At 36.3% G+C, this 20,616-nt stretch overlaps 1 protein-coding gene and 1 pseudogene across 1 annotated transcript; both read right to left on the bottom strand.

Moving 5' to 3' along the window:
- Positions 1-7,102: 7,102 nt before the first annotated feature.
- Positions 7,103-11,821, bottom strand: LOC115725771 (cellulose synthase-like protein E6; annotated as a pseudogene).
- Positions 11,822-12,564: 743 nt separating this feature from the next.
- Positions 12,565-18,855, bottom strand: LOC115712267 (low affinity sulfate transporter 3). The gene is made up of 12 exons (XM_030640525.2): positions 18,142-18,855; positions 18,005-18,053; positions 17,700-17,907; positions 17,404-17,578; positions 17,229-17,294; positions 16,559-16,789; positions 16,327-16,453; positions 15,939-16,225; positions 14,433-14,626; positions 14,239-14,318; positions 13,062-13,138; positions 12,565-12,950 (listed from the first exon to the last, which is right to left on the bottom strand). The coding sequence occupies exons 1-12, from the start codon at positions 18,799-18,801 to the stop codon at positions 12,801-12,803; spliced, it is 2,304 nt and encodes a 767-aa protein (XP_030496385.2). The 5' UTR covers positions 18,802-18,855; the 3' UTR covers positions 12,565-12,800.
- Between the last annotated feature and the right edge of the window lie 1,761 nt (positions 18,856-20,616).

Here is a 20,616-nt window from a genome sequence, read left to right as displayed (position 1 = left end):
CCCCATCATAAAATACATAACCACGGGTGAGTTGCCCCAAGAGAGGGCACCGTCTCGAAAGATTCGGTATCGGGCTCATCGTTATGTAATGATGGATCAAATTCTCTACGGAGAGGACTCGGCATGCCTTATTTAAGGTGTGTATCGGACCACGAAGCTAGACAAATCATGCGGGAGGTCCACGAAGGGTTCCGGAGATCATACGGGAGGACCCAGCCTCTCAAAGAAAATATTGAGGCGGGGATACTTCGGCCAACAATGAAAAAAGATTGTATAGACTATGTCCAAAAGTGTGACTCGTGCCAAAGGTACGCGAACATACCGAGAGCTCCTCCAAATGAGATCACGGCGATGACAAGCCCACGGCCCTTCGCGGTACGGGGCATAGATCTCATCGGGTCTCTACCTACGGGAAAAGGAGGAGTAAAGTATGCAATAGTAGCGGTAGACTACTTCACCAAATGGACGAGGCCGAGCCTATGAAGACAATAACCGCTAAGAAGGCGTTGGACTTTGTTGTCAAAAACATAGTGTGTCGATACGGCTTACCTCACAAAATAGTCTCGGACAATGGAAAGCAATTTGATTGCGAGGAATTCTTCGACACGCAACCGACACGGAGTAGTGAAAAGCTTCTCCGCGGTAGCCCGGCCTCAAACAAACGGCCGGGCGGAGGCGGTCAATAAAATCCTAAAGGTCACCTTGAAAAAGAAGGCTGGCGGCTTGTAAAAATAACTGGCCTGAAGAATTGCCAAGGGTATTGTGGGCCTACCGGACGACCCCCAGAACCACAACCGGTCACTCGCCGTTCTCAATGGCATACGGTTGTGAAGCAATGGTCCCGGTGGAAACATTATTCCCATCCCACAGGAGAACGACCTACGATCCGGCCACCAATCAGGCCCTGCTCCAAGAAGCTCTGGATCAAGTCGAAGAACTCCGGGATGAGTCCCAAATACGGATGGCCGCTTATCAAAAGAAGGTGACCAAGTATTTTAACTCCAAGGTTAAAAACAGAAAATTCGCTATCGGTGACATGGTCCTAAGAAGGGTCTTCCCAGCCACCCAAGAACCCGGAGTAGGGGTACTTGGACCAAATTGGGAAGGACCATATGAAATCGAGGACGAAATCGGCTCTGGCACTTATAAATTGAAAAGAATGGACGGAACTACTGTCCCAAGAGCCTGGAATGCTGATCACCTCAGAAAATACTACCAGTAGCGAATTAAACTTAGCTTTCGTTCAAAGGGTTTGTACCGTCCAAATGTATGCCTCCTCTATATTAAATAAAGCTGAGTGCCTTAAAAACAAAGTTTCTATGCCACTCAGGGGGGTACTAGGGTATACCGCACGGACAAACAAAAACAAGCTAAGTAAAATATCCTGACCCAAAGGGCAGGTCAAGCTAAGTAAAATACCCTGACCCAAAGGGCAGGTCAAAAACATGCGCAAAAATAAAAGGCGTAAGTATGAAATCCTGAGCCAAAGGACAGGTTGAAATATATAAAGTGTGGAAAAAAGATCGCACATATATATAAATAATAATAATAAAATATCCTAGCCCGAAGGTTAGGTCATACACATATAAATGGCCCGGGGACAGGCCTTAAATTGTCTCCCCTTCAAATAAAAGCTGCCGCCTGTAAGTAAATTGTTCTAAGGCAGCAGCAAGTATGTACAAAGAAAAAAAAAAGAGTTATGAAAAGAACGGGTACAATCTGGGTCAGTAATATGGCAGCTCAGTCAGCCCGCGGCGGAAGACGAGGTCCGATCCGTGCCTCAAGCTCAGCATCAAGTCTCTTCTTCTTCTCCCGAAATTTGGCAATCATGTCCTCGGGTTTGGGATAGAAGGAAAGCTTGATACTCTGATCGTTGGTGGCCCAAGCCATGTAGACACCATCATCAAAGCGCTTCGGGCACCGGGCACAGGAGACGGGAGAAAGGAGCTCGGCCCTCTTGGCCTTCCTAATAGACTGATCTTTATAGTCCCGAAGCTCCTTCAACTCCGCAGCCAGAGCGGCCTTGGATTCGATATCCGACTGGTGAGTCTCCTCTAGAGACCTCACCTTGGCGGCCATTTCGTCCAAAGCCTCCCTGGCCTCCCGAAGGTCTCGCCTAGCCTTCTCGGCAGCCTCAGTCTGAGCCCTTAGCTCCTCCTGATGGTGGGCCTCCATCCTGCCTCTCCGCTGGGCCTCGGCCTGGATCATGTCCTCCGCCTGAGCCTCCCTCCGGATGGCCTCCTCCTCCCTGGCCTTGGCCCTCTCTTCCTTAGCCTTGGCCGCTGCTTCCTGGCGCTCGGCAGCCTCCTGGTAGATCTGCCTCTCCGCTGTAAGGTCTTGGAGGACCTTCTTGACGTCGTTCATGTCCCCAAAATCGGACAGAGCGAAGCCATGGCTTATGATGTTCTTGGAGAGGCGACCGGCCCTCGAGTACAAGCTGAGCCATAACGGGGTATAAGGAAAAATTTCTCAAAGGAAGAAAACAAAATACAAACACCAAAAAGGAAACGCAAGAAGTTGCAAAGTACTTACCACTGTGAGGGAATGGCTGAGGTCCTGGACTTGGAAGATGGAGTTCAGGGAAGCGCAAGTGGCAAACCGCTTGGGCGCACAGCGTGTAAGCTGAGAAGCGAACTCACCGGTCATTTCCGCGGCGAAGGGAGCCAGAGTGGGCCCTAGGAGGGGACGGAACCAGTCTGCCAAAGGATCCAGGTTGAGGTTCCACGGATCATGATAGTCCGGATGGTTAATACTCGCCTCAACCTCCGCTCGCAAAATCCTCCTAAGGGCCTCCACATCGGCATATCCTCGGGAGTACTCGTCCATAGCATAGTTATGTTTGGCTATGCGAAGCTCCTGCCTTGCCTCATCCCCCGGAATCGGGGTAAGCTCAATGCGAGGAGGAGCAGGATTTTCCTCCATCGGAGAAACCCCGCCGTCTAGGCCATGAGCGGGAGTGTCGGCCCTCCGAGGCCTCTTCGGCTCGTCCTGGGCGATCATCTTGCCCTTACGCTTGCGAATCAGAGCCACTTCAGACTCCTCGTCCTCCTCTGCTACCACTGGAAGAGCTTGAGGTTCTCCAGCACCCTCGGCGGCTTCCTCCGAGAAGTCCCACCCTTTCCCCTGGCCTTCTCCCGGAAGCACCTCCTCGTCATCCACCAAGTCGATGGTTTCGGGAGGAGCGCCGGAGGAAACCTTCAAGGAAGGGGCCGGGGGAGAGGGGGTGAAAGCCGGAGGAGCCACCGGAGTATGGATCCCAGCCAGCCGTTCCAGGATGGCATCCATGGAGGTACCTGTTCCAATAAAACAAGCAAGTGTTAAAAGTCCGTGAGAAACTACTTACAAAAAGGTGCAGCAAATAAACTACTCCTACCCGGACTCCCTAGTTCGGCCCTAGCAAAGTCCCGAACTTTAATGCTGGCAGCATCATCTCCAAGATAACTGTCCGAGGGCCGAAACCAGCTGGACGCTATGTAAGCCGACGGACCTAAGGGAATAGGTTCCGGAGGGCCGGGGCCCATCCGGGACCGACCTAGGTAATCTCCTAAGTTTGTAAAATAAAACTCCTTCAAATGATCCCCCCACCGGGTCGACGGCATCTTAAACCTACGGAGACGCTCGTCGAACCCTATGGGCCTACGACTGGTATATTCATCAACGGAAGGGACATATTGAATTATCAAAGGAGACTTACCACCGGCACCGAAGTGCTAGCACGGGAGCGCCCGAATTTGGTTCGGGGACCGAAGGCCGAGGCGGGAAGTGCAGTTCTCAGAAGAACCTTCAAGACGAAGGGGTCCCCCGGCGGAAGGACCTCCAATCTCTTCTTGAAGTATCTTGTCAAAAAATTTTGCTTCGGACTTCCCGCCAATGGCTTGGCTCCTCCGCACCACCGGGCTCCCCACGCGAAGCCCTCTCCCAGAGGCGGCACAGGCCGGAATACGCCTTCTCCTGGGCCTTCCGGTAGAGATAATCTTGGTACTTCTTCTCTGCCGTAGCAATAAGCTCATCCCGGAAGGCCTTCTCCGCGACTGGCGCCCTCACGTTAGGGCAGATAACCTTGGAAAGGTTGGAGTCATCCACGGATTGGTGAGAAAGGATAAGTTTGGCCTTTCTACAATTCTCCGTGGTGACCAGGCCCCCGACGTCAAGATCGGCATTGTCGTAGGAGGCGAAGGCTTGGGCCCTTCGAAGGAAAGCCTGAGTGGTAAGCGTCCGCTGGTAAGGTGGGATCCGCACCCACTCCGTGAGAAGCTCCGGATGGTCCACGGCCCTAAAACCGGAGGAGAAGAAAAATCGGTGGCGGTACTCCTTAACATGAGTCTGCCTATTATACAGAACCTTCCCTTCGTTAGCAGGGTGGATCCGGAACCCATAAAAACCGTCCTTAAATTTGTCCCCTTTCTTGGGGACGGATACAAGTTCGTAAAAATATAAAATCTCCGCCGGGCTGGGAGACCCCCAGCCGCGTGCGGCGTAAAAAATAAATAAGCCTGAGAGCAGGCGGTAAGCTTGAGGAATAAGTTGGTATGGCGCAAGGCCGACAAATACAAGAAAATTGACAAAATAATCCTGGAGCGGGAGCATTGCACCGGCCATCAGATGGGTCTGACTCCAGGCCCCGAAGCCATCATAGTTGAAGTTGGGCGTCTCCGAGTCACGGGGAGGCCGGTGGAAGGTCCCCGAAGTAGAGGGTTTGATTCCAGCCACGTTAATAATGTTCTCCAGCTGGTGAGGGCAGGTCAGGGTCGATCGAAGCTCGGCCGCCTCCCAGCCAGTGGCACGGGACTTGTACCCTTCCTGGGCAACAGGTCCCAGAGAAACCTCCTCCAGGGTGGCAATATTCTTCCCCTTCTTCTTCGAGGACTTCGAGCCAGAAGCAGACATGTTATGCTCTGAGAAAAACAAAAAGAAAAAACCCAGCAGTTAGGCCCCGTATCAAACCCTAAACCAGAAAAAAGGGAGTGGGGGTCCCCTAACCGCTGGAAAGAGGCCCCCTCCGGACACGTGTCACCTGGGAAACTCGAAAGAGAATCCCTGAACAAGTGTCGGGTGCAGTAAAGTCGCAGTAACAGTGGTTTTGCAAAAAGGAAAAGAAAAGTCTTCCTATGCCCTAAGCAATCGCTAAACGAAGGATACACGGCCTTCTTCAAACGAAACTGTACGCCTACAACTAATACAGTAAAACGTAAAAGCAGAACTCAAAGAACTCGAACACTCACGCTCCAGAAATCTCTGAGTACGAACCCAGAAAACAAACAAAATAAATGTAAGCATGTTAGTGTCTAAAGATGCGAAAAACTTACAGTTGATTGTTGAACTGGGAGGACTGGGTATGGTTGAGCGAGAGTTGAAAAGCACTGGCGAAATCGAACACGGGAAGATTACAGAAAGTGTTTAAGTGTTAAGACGGTTTGTGCTACTTTGAGGAATTTTTCTCTCTGAGAAATTCGAGCAAAGATGGTAAGGAATGGAAAGTAACCGAAATGAAGGAAAGGTGGTGGCTTTTATAGGCAAAAATGCATGAGGAACAGGCGTCTTCACCTACCAATCGTACGGCAGGGGAAACGCACGATTCGAATTCCCAAAAGATCAACGGGCTAGATCAATCTACCATTAAGGCGGTGCAAACGTTTGAGTATCCGCCTGACACCATCAATGCGCCGCATCAATCATGGGGCGTGAAACGAATCGACCTCTGCAAAAGTGAATCACTGCATTTAATGCCATTATTAGACACACCTTCACGCGCCCCAAGTCGTATCATAAGACCGAGGAGGCGGCTGGAAACATTCCTACGAACAAGCGTATTGTCACATTAAATAACATCATTTAATGTGCCCCCACGCGCTCGAGACTCGAGCTGGGGAAACAAGGGGTCAACTGGAGACACTCGAACAAGCCTTGGTTTATTTTTACTAAGTAAACAAGGCTTGGGGGGTAAATGTTGCTCCTAAAATCGCCCAATGTACGTGGACCAATCAGGAAGGGACACGTGGATCAAATTACTTGAGAAGAACTGCTAAGTCTTTGTATGACACCAGGAAGCGTTATTCGCATGGGTCCCGGAAGATGCACCCGGAGTACAAGGTACTCCCGGAAGCGAGCATAGCTTAAAGGCACTCCGGGATGTGTCAGGTCTCTCTCGAGAAGTCGAGTCGCATTTAATGCCGCATGGGAGGAAGCGTGTTGGGACTGTAACACGCAATAAAGTCTGACGGCACATCCCCCAAACAGCAGCGCCACAGTAATGATCATTTAAGTCTAGCGACGGCTACTCTGCGAAGAGTCACGTCAATCATAAGACAAAAAGGACATTCTCCATAAAAACCCTACAGCACCTAGGGATTTGACCATGCATCACCCATGGTATATTCATCGGAAATGCCCAACTTTATGGAGACTTACAGACACATGTGTAAGAACAATTCTAGGGATTGCCCCACAAAAACACTATAAATACCCCCTCAAAGCTCATTTAATGGGGTCGGAGAATCTTGGCTGCTTAAGAGCAAACAGAGAAAAAACTCACCAAGAACATTCTTTGTATTAAAGAGAGAAACATTCTCCCAAGTGTAGAATCTGTATTAAAGACATCCATAAATATCAGTGGCTCGTGGACTAAGGCTCATTAACGCCCCAACCACGTAAAAAGTCTTCATCTCGCTTTCTTACAGCTCATTATTATATTCATATTTTATTAGTTGCCGAAAACCTCGGTCAACATATTCCATTCGGTATTCACTTTTAATTGACAACATTATAAAATATAATATTTAGATACACATAATAATAATCTCACCTAGTAATTAATAATATTTTTTCTTTAATTTTTAATTGTATCACTTTCAAATAACATAGAAAAAAACTAGCATAAATTTAATATACATGCCTCGCACGTAATTTTTTGCTAGTATATATATATATACTAGTTAGAAGTTACGTGCCGAAGCACGTAAATATTAGTCTTATTTAGAGTTTAGTTCTTTGTTGTTTTGTTTAAATTGTATCTAAATGTATGATCATGTGAATCATTTGTTTTATTAAAGTAATATGTGTGCTATCATATTTGATTAGTAAAATATAATTGGGTATATTTAAGTCATAACAAAATAATACTTATTATTTACTTATAGAGAATTTAGAGGAACAAGATATAAGTTTTGCAAAATTTAAAACAAACATTATGTAACTAAAATTAAAGAAAATGTTCGATCTTAAAATAGAAGAAAAAATTATTAAAAAAGTCTTAATATATGGAATATTATTTGAAAAACTAAAAAGAGTATAGTGAAACTTCTCCCTACTCTTCCATTGGTTCAGCTGCTTGAATGGTGTATTGATTGTACTTTGAACTCATAGTAAAATGCTTATCTTCTGCACTAATTCCCTTATCTTCATTCTTTCTTTTCCATTCGAGTATACTTTATTACTTGCCTCATTGTATTTCTTACCAGACAGAGATTCCCTTCTATGAAAGCACCCGGTGCCAATATAGCAAGGCCCTCCATTAGAGTCAAATCCTCGAAGATCAACCTTGGGATCATCATATACATGCATTGGTTTGGTCTTATCAAATCAAATTAAAGAAAATGGTGCTCAAAAATCTCTGGCTATGGGCAAATTTACCTCCATTATAAGTCTCAAGGAACTGCTGTAAATATCATTCTCTGTGAGATTCTCAAATGCTTGTGGAAACTGAACATATGCAATCTCATGACCCTTTTCTTTATCCAAAAAGAAGTACATTGCATCTCTCACTGATTCTAAGTAGTTCGAATACATGTCACAGTCCACGTTGAGAATTATCAGAGCATTGCTGATTTGGGCCGATTCTCTTATCTAGTAGGACACAAAAAGATTAGTGCATGTTTGGCATCATAACTAAAAAACTGTTTTTTATTTTTAAAAACAGAAAACTATTTTTTGAAAACAATTTGGTTTGTTTGGCATTGTTTTTTAAAAACAGTTTTCAGAAAACAAAGTTACAAAAAACAAGAATTTTGAAAACAACAAAATGTTGTTTTCTGTTTTAAAAACCAATTCACTTTTGGTCAATATTGTTTTTAAAAAACACTAATCAAACATGACTTATTTTTAAAAACTTCAAAAACTATTTTTTGTTCTCATTTCTAAAAATAATTTTTTGAAAACAAAAAACAGAAAACAATACCAAACATGCTCTTAGCTTTTAAGTTTTCTTTCTTAGATAGCTATAAAAAAAGTATTCAGCCAAAGAAAAGCTTAAAACCAGTGAGTTCATCGCCCCTACTTTGAAGTTGTGGTGGTATTGGGGTCTCTTTTCACGTGCCAAATATACCAAAGTTGGCAAAGCATGCCCATCAATGTCCACAGCCTTGGGATCTCTTCCATGTTCCATCGATAATAATATGTACAAAGCATATATGCATGGGAAAGGAATGAGCATTCTTACATACATAATATAGTCACTTGTTATTTAACCTTAATCACAGATGGTTACTTTTACAGGATTTAATGATCAAGATCCTAATTTCTACTTTTAGTAAGTAGAGCATTAATACCATCAGAATTATAATGGTAGTAGGATATTAATTAATATGTATGAATAGGTAAATGGTAATGCCTTGAAACCGAGTCCCACTCAAGAAACCCCTTGTGTGTTCTTCGTAACATTTCTGAAATTTTGCCAACTTTTGTAGCACTTTTAATTCTTGTCTTCATGTCTTCATATAATCTCTATAAAAATGAAAAAAATACATGATTTTTTTTCACATATAACCTAATTAATCTTCAAATAAAAATATAACTACTTGCTATTTTGATTAGGTATCTCTGTTTTGTTTTGATTTGATATTAAGACAAAAGGGATCTCTGTTTTAATTAGTGTGCATATTAGATTTATTATAATATGTCTCAGAGAGAACTATAACTTGACTCTAAAAATACATGAGAATTTAAAAAGCCATATATCTTTTAAAACATAAAAAAAATGGTACAAAGATTAACAAATTGAAATTTCAATAAAAATAATTAAAGGCAATGAAAATTGCACAACATAGAATAGTATAATGCAAACCCATAAAACCACTATGTAGAAGAGGAGAGTTGCTTCACATATAAATATAATATACCTTGATGGAGGTCCATTGACCATGATGATCATCGAGTGGTTGAGAAGCTTCATTGTTGGTCAAATAAGCCTCAAGAGATCTGGGTTCTATTTTGAACTTGTTACAGAAAGGAAGCCATTTCTTTGAGAATTCGAGAGGCCTCTAACGAGCATAAAATGTCAACTCCGAAGCACCATCGTCGAAGGTACACGCTAAGCTTGTGTGGAGGGTAGTCATAAGCCATCACTGACAACACCGTGTTCACCACCATCAACGGTGGCTCTGCTTTTGGGTCAGCTGTGCACACAAATATGTCCACCCCCGGCAAATCCTTCTCCCCATACCTGCTATTTAATTACAAGTTATATATTACTATTAGAATATATACTATACATACATGATAGAGATATGGATAATAATATGCTGACTTGTGAATTAGCCTGTCTTTGAAAGTGTGACGATATACGGGATTCCATCGAACCACAAGTGTGACAAGCCAATAAAGAGTGAACCAAAGCTCAGACAGAAACAATCCAATCCAAACCAATAAGATGACTACTGCATCTTCTTCTTCTTTGGTTGGGAATGGCATATACCTTAATCTGTACACAAAAATAAAGAATATCCCCACTAACATCATTCCTTTAAATCAAATACCATGACATGTTTCTTTATGCAAATATGTTAAACTACAAAGATACACTAAACATAACAAACAAGAACTAAATTTTATCATCACTATCATTATACATAAAATCTATCCAAAAAGCATGTCTACGACCAAAAAGATTTCTTTTTGGAAGAAACAAATCAAAAGGAAAGTTAATGTAAGTCATTGACATCAACACAATATCAAGTGTATCTTTAGGGAGTTGAAACTTCACTCCACTTCACCTGAAGAAGATGTCAAAAAAAAATATTTAGTGTATAAAATGAATAAGAATAAAATGCAGTAAAATGATTAGAAATAACTATTCTCAATTATTAGAAAAATCAGTAAAATTACACATCAATTAAATAAAAAATAAAAAAGAAAGAAATTGAACATGGTAAAAATAATATCTAATCTATGTAGATTATAGAGAAAGAAAAAGCATAGAAACAATAAGTTATATAGTAAAGTAATCGTATTCTATATACATTACAACCAAGCAACATGTTATTATGTCAAAGCTTAGAGGAAGGCATACTATTTACTCTAATTAAAAATACCAACATATAGTGAGAGAGCTTTGTATCTCAATATATATAGAAAACAAACAACAATTATATTAAATAATTAATGACATACCTCAATAGCTAAAGAGAGATCCCCTTTCTTCTAATTTTATCACCTTGCAACTTCATCTGTGAAATTGTATTAACCCTCTTTCCTTTCCCTCTATTTTTTCCAGTGGATAGATATGATATATATTCCGACCATAATCTAAATTCACATATGAGTACTCTATTAAAAAATTACCTTATTGATAAGCATTATTCAGTAATCTTTCAAAAGGAAAAATCAGTTCAATGTACCTTTGAGAACCATTTGTAAAACCTTGAAATTACAATTTTCAATTAAAATTGAAGGTTGAAACTCACGTGGCCAAGAACTTGTGTTGATACATTTCAGTACTATAAATGAGGCTGTAAAATAAAAACTTGTGGAAACTTTTCCAAGAGCATCCCTCTGACCGTCAGTACCAGTGCTTCGACCAGAAAATGATGCACCCAATAAGAAATGTTGATCTTCACAATAACAAAAGTACAACAAAGTATAAAATTTTTGATAACAAATACAAAGATTTAATATTATAGTATTCTTATAATTTCAAAATAGTTATGGTAAATCAAATAGACCTTTCCTTTTACCATTCCTGTAATGTCCACATATAGGCCTAGAAAAAAATGAGGAACACCTAATGAAATACCAACTTCAAGAATTTCATCTTTTGTGATAGGAAATTCCCTCAATTTTCTTAGCATGAACCTCTTAAAAAAAATCCATTGAGTAACAATAATAATTTAAAAGAAGAAGATAACCTGTAAGAAAATGGTGCCTTCTTTTTCTGGAGCTTTGACCTGAGAGCCAATATTGTCATAGAAGAGAAATGAAATGGGAATCCTAGCACCCCATTTGTCCCAATGAGACCATGTCGCCCAGAATTTAGGGTCATGATGCTGGGATTGGCTTTGATAATACGAGTGGGTTCATGGGCACACCAATGAATCGGATTGGGATTTAAGGTGTGGAGAAAGGAATTACAATTGATTGGGAGTGGGAGTGGGAGTGAGAGATCTTGGTTAGGTTAGGGCTTTTAAAACTAATCGTAAGGTCACAGAGAATGGAAGATGCGATCATTGTTGCAGTCGTTCTCTGATTTTGATTTCTTCAAATGTTGGGATTGGCTTTGATAATACGAGTGGCTTCATGGGCACACCAATGAATCGGATTTGGATTTCAGGTGTGGAGAAAGGGATTACAATTGATTGGGAGTGGGAGTGGAAGTGGGAGTGAGAGATCTTGGTTAGGTTAGGGCTTTTAAAACTAATCGTAAGGTCACAGAGAATGGAAGATGCGATAATTGTTGCAGTCGTTCTCCGATTTTGATTTCTTCAAAAGAAGAGAGGATCGATCAATTGCGATTTTGAGACGTTCTTTGAATTCGTGAGGCCATTGTTAATAATCGATAGATCGATTCGTGAGACATTCTGTTTAAGGTTTTTTTTTTCCTTTTTTTTAGTTTTGTTTAGATAAGAAGAATAGGTTAACGACGTTACTTAAAACGTTAAAAGGAAAAAAAATGTTCCGTTAAACCAAGAATTGACGTTAAACCAAGAATTGCCGTTAGATAGGCACTTTTAATATATAAAGATATATGGATACACCTATGATTTTATAAGAAATTTTGTTTGATAAATAATTGGGAAGGTACAATTGGATTTAAGAATGTAGATTGGACGAATTATTTTATATTTGATATTTTTAATAGTAAATTTTCAATAATTTTTTTAACATAATCAAAATCAATAAATCTTCTAAATATTAAAACGAACATATCAAGTTTCGAATCATTATAAATTTTACGTGCTAGAAGTTTTTTTTTTAATACAAAAATACGAATTATTGACTTTACATTGTTATATTTTTATATTGTTTTCATGTTTTCTTCAATCTTTTTTTAGGTTTTTTCATAGGCTCCATAAAAATACAATAAAAAAGTTAATTAAATTTTGTAAAAATATTTAAATTTTAATTTGGTCCTATAAATATTAAAATTGCAGCAAATTAAATGATTAACCTAATTTTTTTTTTATATATATATTTTACTATAATTTTTCATATATATAATAAGTGAAGATTTGATTGTTTAAGTGGATATAATATGTACATAAAATAGTTAAGTGGATTTAATATGTACCAATATTGTGGACTAATGTAGTCTGCAAAACAATATAATCTAATCTACTCTTGTACAAATATTAGCACTTTGCAAAATGAACCTGTTGTTATTATAGCCAGATTATTGTTGATATTTTACATTACAATACCATCATCAATTTTTTTTAAATGTTATTACAATCAAACTCTTTCTAATAGCACTTACAAGTACCTTTTCTTATTTTATTTTCAAAGTGTGTTAATGCAAGTGAAGTGAAGAGGTACATTTGGACCACAAACAAAGAAGATTGACACCCCTTAAAAAAGGATTAAAATTAGGAAAATTAAGTAGTGGTACGCACAGGAAATTTTGCAGTTGCATAATTCATCACAGCTTCTCCCACAGTCAAGAAGATCCTTCCTTCAATTTTACTCACAAACTCAGCTAGTTTTAGCTTGTGAATCACTTGCCATCTAGGGTTGGCAATAGCTATCTGTAGAAAAGGAAAAGAAAACAAATGAAAGATCAATTAGTCAACTTAAAAAAAAAAAAATACGAGAGGTAATTAAAATTAATGCTTATCAATGCAAAAAAACTAAAGTACCTGGATTCCTTGTGCATTCAAATTTCTATGCATATCTTCAAGACAAGCTATTCCTGATGTATCAATATTCAGCAAACCTAGACAGACACATGTAATTGTAGATATTATTATAATAAGCAAGTTGTACATGTTATAAATCATGTTTGATCGATGAATTTATTATTTCTTTTATCCAATATTGTTTTTTTTTCGCACCCATCAAATTTTTAAATCTTTTCAAGGAAATATATACCTATAATGCATATCATAAAATGAAATGCATCTATCTTTATATATTAATTAATGTATAATATATTAATAAGAGGAAATATATCATAAAATACTTATGTGTTGTATATTGAGTATACAAGAGAATGAGAATGTACTCTTTATATAAAGAGAGTCCTTGATAAAGAATACCAACAAGAACTAAAATAATAAACTAACTAAAATAATATATTAATAAGAGGAAATATATCATAAAATCCAAAGAAAGAAGAAGATAATTTTTAATAGAAAAAAAGAAAATTGAGGGTGAACTATCTTCTGATCAAGAACATCAAGAGCATCTATTTAGGGAGCAAATCATTTTTCGGGAGGAGCTGCAGACATCCCATGAGGATTCATACTAGTAACTTGAGTAGTCACCATTGAAGATTGAATCAAGAAATCAATTTAGAAATTTTGTGTTGGGATTTTTTGAATTTTTACTTATGATACCATATTAGGAAATATAATATTAATTTTATTGAATGAGTATCATAAGATACTTGTCTGCTGTATATTTTGTATGTACTCCTTATATAGGGAAAGCCCTTGATAAAGAATAAAAGAATAATCTCTAAATGTAATTAACTATCTTTATTACAACAAGAATTGAAAATAACAAAACTAACTAACACTTAGACTCTCGCTCCTTATAATAATAATAATAATAATAATAATAATAATAATAATAATAATAATAATAATAATAATAATATTATTATTGTTGGAATGTTGGACACCATCTATATGCATATTAATATGATATTTGTTTGCTTTGAGACTAAGCTTTAAGGATCTATTGTCCATCCATATATACTCATAATTTTTTTCCATTTTTAATAACTATTGAACTTTGTTGCACACTCAAACTATATATATATATATATAAATATATAATAATATAAAGAGAAATTATGGATGGATTACTTACTAGACATGTCAAGAATGAGAAGTTTATAAATAGTCCTTTTGGTATTTTCTTCTATGTCCTCCGATATCCAGTTCATAATCCTTCATGTGTATATATAACAAAAATTTGTATGTATTACTAGAAAATATAATCTAAATATATTGTGTCGTACGGGTTTTAAATAAATAAAATTATCAATATATATATAAATAAACCTTTCTCTGATGAAGTTAGCATTGGCAAAACAAAGCAAGGCGGGCTTGATTCGAATAATGATTGTTCCAGGAATTTGAATGGCCATCGGATATTGCTGAATATCGCAAAACACATCAGTTCCCGGAAGCTTTCCTAGGGTTTCCGTCCCCGGTCTTATCGATATCAGAATTATCTTTACAAACGATATTGTCACCTGCAAAATCATCACAAACATATTATATTTAATTTAATTAACTCTGTCTTCAATATTATTATACTGTATATCTATCACATGTACGATTACGTCTTAGCTACGTACCTAGTTGGCTTGTATATGGGTGTGATGAGTTATATCCGTGAAATATAATTGTAAAATAATTTAATTCATTATAGAAAAATATTTATTAATTTAACTGTGACACTTTCATCAATACTATGTATGACTATTTTCAATTACTGAATTGTTTTTATTGGTGGCCATAATTAATTTATTAAGATTTTACTATCTTAATCATTTTTTTTTTCAAATGGTCTAAATTTAATAACAAAATTGGTGGCACTTAATTCCTTTTTTATACTCGAAGGATAATACATTATGATTTATTATAATTATTCTTAAACATAAATAATTTTAAATAGAAAGCATATTATTTATATTTTTTACTAAGAGCTCTGAACATCAAAGGGTATAAACCCCTGTTCGAATGGGTTAGGATTTTAATATTAAAAATTAGGTAAACTAATCAAAAACATTATATGTGCATATTTAGGTACACATAAACAATCCTCAATGGTATTTAAAAACAATTTACTAATGTAAAGGTAAATAGCATAAGATTTAAGTAGTTTTACGGCTAATATTTTTAATTTTTAATGTAAGCAATAATATACTCATAAATGTGTGTGTATATATATATATAAAAAGGAGTATGACATGAAAAATTGTAAAGTACTGTATTGTCGTAAGCAGAGAATATATAAAAGCTATAGTTTGAAGTCCAAAAAAAGATAAAAGAATAATAAGAAAAGAGGTCGCTATATATATAGGTGTGTATATCTATTGCACAGGAGAGTAACTTTATCATTCAGCTATATCGTTACCTTTAATTAGAATCATATAAAAAAAAAGCTTTTTATTGATAAATGTTTTGTGTTATTTGTACACCCTAGAAATTGCAAAGTTGAATCAATGGTGGAGAAAAGTCCAACAATTAGATAAACGCGCACATGATTTGCCCATCATACCTAGTAAGAAATTTGCCAATGGGTCCCTGCAGCCACTACACTAGGTGTATACTTCTATAAAATCTTAAGATATAGGGACACAATTTTGTAGTGTAATGTACTTTTATAGAATGTATTATGTAGTACATTAAATGGGTTTCAAAGTACGTTACTATTTTTTAACTCTAATTACCCATAGATTAACCTCAACCCTTAGTTCAAATAACTCTCCATCTAACGGCTGTGGTACAAAATCGTCTCCCTATATATACACGTATTTATAATTTAATTAAAAGGCTTACCGCAACTGTAAGACCGATCTCAACAGAAGCAAAGAGAACCCCAAAAAAGGCACCAATACAAGCTAGAAAGTCAAGCTTATCAAGCTTCCAAATATGGTAGGCTGCATTGAGGTTGATAAGTCCAGGCAGAGCTGACAGAATTATGGAAGCCAGTATTGCTGTGGGTGTGTAATACAGCAGCTTTGTCAAAAATTGAAGAGATATCAGAACTGTAATGCCCATCACTATGTTTGATACCAGCGTTTCACAACCTGCACTGAAATTCACTGCAGTCCGGGAAAATGAACCTGCCCCATCCGGCCCCCATATTATCATCATCATATTTTGTATTATAATATATATAACCGAATAAATATTTATTATTTATAATGATCATTTTAATAATTACCAGTGGCGACATAACAAGAAGTTAAGGATCCAATTATGTTCATGGATCCCATTGCCACCATCTCTTTGTTTCCATCAAGGTGGTACCCTTTCATTGTTGCAAAAGACCGACCCACTGCAATTGCTTCCTGCATTAATTAATAAATTTAAAATAATCATAACATTCTAAAATGCTTAAGGTTTATAGTTTTATTCTAATAAAGATAAATAAATAATAAAAGAGTAGTTATTACTGTTAATGCGACAACGGCGACAATGAGTCCGATTTTTGCCACTTCCCAAACAAAGGGGCTATGAAGCTGTAATTGATGAAGTGAGCTAGGATTGATGCCACCTTTGATATGTTTAACAATTTTAACTCCATTTTTATCAGCTTTTGCTACATATACAATTAAAGTTGATAATATAACTGATAACAATGGTGCAATAGCCGGCAACCAAAATAGTTTCTTGTTCTTTTTACCCTGCACAATTTCACAAACACGTTTATTACTATTTGTGAATTAATCAGTACAATATAAATCAATTAAATAATTTTAAATAACATCATTAACCAACAATTGCAACAAGTTGTCACCTTTATGTGTTATTGATGTCCTCATTAATTAAGTAATCACCCAATTATATATTAAATTTATGTGCTTTAATTAGCTATATAATTAGGTAATTCTGTAAAATGCTACACTTGTTCATTAAAATAATAATTAAACGAGCATTGTTATTTAATATTTTAGATTACTTAACTCGGTGACATGTCATTTTTTAATTGCTTAGCAATTCTCGTATTAATAATTTTTTTTTTTTGAATGATCGTATTAATAATTAAATAGTAGAATTCAATAATAAAATGCACCATATCAATTGCGAAACATATGATCCCAATTAATGTTATTAATTACTTACCAGAAATCTAGTGAAAAAGATAAAACCCAGGAATGAAATACCAATGATGAAATTATATGGACTCCACTGCAATAAAAGAAGCAGAAAAGCATTAACAAATATATAAATAAAGCTTTAAAATATAAAAGGAATATGAAATTAAATAAATTATTAGAAGAAGGGTACGAACACATACAGGATGGTGAATTGAATTCCAAACAGCTTTAGTGACAGAGATAATATCTGTTTTGTTGGTAAAGTGAGTGAGTCCAAGTAATCCTTTCAGTTGTTGAAGCCCAATAATGATGGCGGCACCAGCCATAAATCCCACTATTGCAGCATGGGAAAGAAAATCCACCAGAAATCCCAGCCTATACAAATTTTACATATTAATTAATTCAAAAGATCCAAGTTATTATTTAAAACATAACTTATTACGAGTAATAATATTGGAAGAAATTAAATTAGTGTGGTGTTATTATGAAGACACACCTGAAGAAACCGAAGGCTCCTTGAAAGATACCACAGAAGAAAGTTGCAGTTAAAACAAAGTTCCTATAAGTGATTGGATCAGTTCCGGGGTCTACTATTTTCTGAATCATTGAAGGTAAAAGTAGTGATACCACAGCCACTGGTCCAATCGCTATGTCTCTCGAAGTCCCCATTACAGCGTAGATAAGTGGTGGTACAACACTTGTATCTACAATTATAGTTAATAATATTCATCATTCCATATATAAATATCCAATTAGTAATTAGTAAGGAAATTAGAAAACCACTGAAGGTACATGACTTACAAAGGCCATATTGAGGATCAAGTCTTGCTAAAGTTGCATACCCAATACTCTGATCAGATGAAAGTTTATTTGGTCATTTATTTTCAAAGCTTTAACTTTATGCATTAATATAATATAAAAATGAATTACGTACGTACCTGGGGAATACAGAGGCTAGCAATGGTTAAACCAGCCATTAAATCATTCTTGAACTTGGCTGCGCTGTAGTTTCGACCCCATACGAGAATAGGAAATATGTTTCGGTTAACAAGGAGCATGCCTTTGGTGAAACTATTCTGGCTTTTCAGAGATTTACAGTACTTGTTTCTCATCGAACCAAGGGTGTCCCTAACCGAGTCTGCCGCCTCACGGAATAGCCCCGGTGGTTCAGGGGCGTTGAGAACCCACCTTGACCTTTCAACGACGCCGTTTTTCTCGATGTCTTCGCTGACGTTGTCGTAGACTTGGGTCATTTCAATGCTGTGGTAGTTCTCAATGGAGCCAGTAGTGGTAGTTGTGATACCACTGCTTGATTTTTTGAAGTGTTTGGGAGAACCAACAGCTGGGAAGCTGATTGTCTCTTTTTCGGTTTCGTGGTCTGCTCCGGCGTTGTAGTCGGTGGGAGAATATGGATGAGGAGCAATACTACTGAATCCCAAGTACTTGGCCCTTTCGTCACGGCCATCGGTGTCTCCCATGGCAGAAGAAGCCATGGTTTTTGAAGTGTTCGGGAGAACTCGCAAGGTCAAAAATAAATGTTTATGGTTTTGGGCAGTAAAGAAAGCAAAACACCAAGCTTTGATGCTAATAAAGTGCATTTACGTTTCATTGAAAGGATCTTATAAAAGGAGTGGATCCAATTAATTATTCCTTACCCAGCAAAAAAATAATAATCAATTAATTATTCCTTACTATATTTAATTCTTTACTTATTTCTCTCCGTACAATTTAAAGTTCATGTCATCACTCTTTTTATTTTTATTTTTAATATATTATAAATATCAATCCAAGAATACGTAGTACACTATTTGGTATACCTCTACTTTTTAGTTCAATTTTTTTCTTGGTCTAAATTGTAGTTATTTACAATTATTAATAAAATTTTTAAAATTTTTAAATAATTTATTATGTCTAAATTAAATTCCAATAATTATATCCCGCACCTAAGAAAAAACAGTCACATTTACAATAAAATATTTGAATCTTATTTTTATTAGTATAAGACTAAAGATACAAAAATTGTATTATATCATGAAACAAAAAATAATTTGTGATTTATTTGCATCAATATTTATGCTCAAATATACGATTATAAAACTTGATACAAAATTTAATATATAATTAATATTTTTTTATTAAAAATATAAAAATTATAATAATTTTATTATTATTTTATCATGTAAAACTATAAATAATAAATGTAAAAGATTTATAATTTAATGCTAAAATTAAATATAACAATATAAAAAATGATCTAAGTAGAAATAAAAAGTAGTACATTTATAGTGATGCAAATTTTACATCAGAGAAAATGTTGTTCTAAATTTGTTATAACATTTGCTATGTGCCAAATTTGCATTACTTTTTAACACACTATTCGAGTTTATTTTTTGGCTAACTGAGCTATATTACGACAAGAAAAAAATAATATTGGCACGACTAAATTAGTGCCAACAAACTTAAATTTCAGTGTCCATCGATATTTTGGCACGAGTTGTCGTGTCCTTTTGGTCCTGCCAATAGATTCGTGCCACAAAACGTCAACGAGCACCACAAATAACATCGTGCTAATTGACTGATCTAATGGCACGACACATGTAGTACTCATTTAAATTCGTTAACACACTGTCAGCCATACTATTAGGTCGTGCCCAATGAGTTTTATTTAAAAAATAATAATTTTGTAATTTAAGATTAATTTATATTTATATTTAAAATATATATCGAAAACTAATAAAAATTAATTTATAAAAATATTTTCTACTATATGAATTAGAAATCCTAACTACAATAAAAGCATTCAAATAACTAAATACAACAATCAAAATAAATGTTCAAATAAAAAATACTTATAGTGTCACATTCATACAACATTTAAAATAATTATTCAAATAAACAATACTTATATTATTACGAATAACAATACTATAATCTTAATTATGTGGACTCCTCCTCCTCATCATATTTGTAGATAGCAAGGGTGTTGCGAGACTTTTGGCATTTGCAGGTTGTGTTGTATGTGTGGCATCTGCTGCATGCATCTAAGACGCTGGTGGCATTTGTTGGATTGATGGCATCGAAGGCATCTGCTGCTTATATATGCGGTGTCTGCTGCATAGAAGACATCATCACAACGATTTTTCGTTATCCAACTTTAATCAATCGCCATCTAAGAAAAATTTTAAATGAATAAGATTACTAAATTTGTTTAGCTCATATTCAAATTTTTAATTTTAAAAAACTTAAGCTCACTTATTATGAGGAATTATCTTTTATTATTATAAATTCATTATTTACATACATAATTATTTTAATTATTAAGCTTATTCATTATTTTTAATTATTATGAATTATTTTTTTCACTTAAATTATTTTTTTATATATATTATTCAAAATTATAGAATTTTTAAGTT

The sequence above is a fragment of the Cannabis sativa genome, chromosome 4 (assembly GCF_029168945.1).
Source record: "Cannabis sativa cultivar Pink pepper isolate KNU-18-1 chromosome 4, ASM2916894v1, whole genome shotgun sequence".
Taxonomy (NCBI): domain Eukaryota; kingdom Viridiplantae; phylum Streptophyta; class Magnoliopsida; order Rosales; family Cannabaceae; genus Cannabis; species Cannabis sativa.
The sequence above is the reverse complement of the archived record's forward strand: the minus strand, read 5'-3'. Positions and strand labels throughout refer to the sequence as shown.

Excerpts from the sequence above, each read along its gene's own strand:
- LOC115712267 (XM_030640525.2), bottom strand. The coding sequence starts at position 18,801 with ATGCACTTTATTAGCATCAAAGCTTGGTGTTTTGCTTTCTTTACTGCC. Across the intron at positions 17,295-17,403 it reads GGAATTCAATTCACCATCCT|TGGAGTCCATATAATTTCAT; the intron begins GTATGTGTTCGT and ends CTTTTATTGCAG. Across the intron at positions 16,226-16,326 it reads TTCTTGTTATGTCGCCACTG|GTTCATTTTCCCGGACTGCA; the intron begins GTAATTATTAAA and ends CGGATGGGGCAG.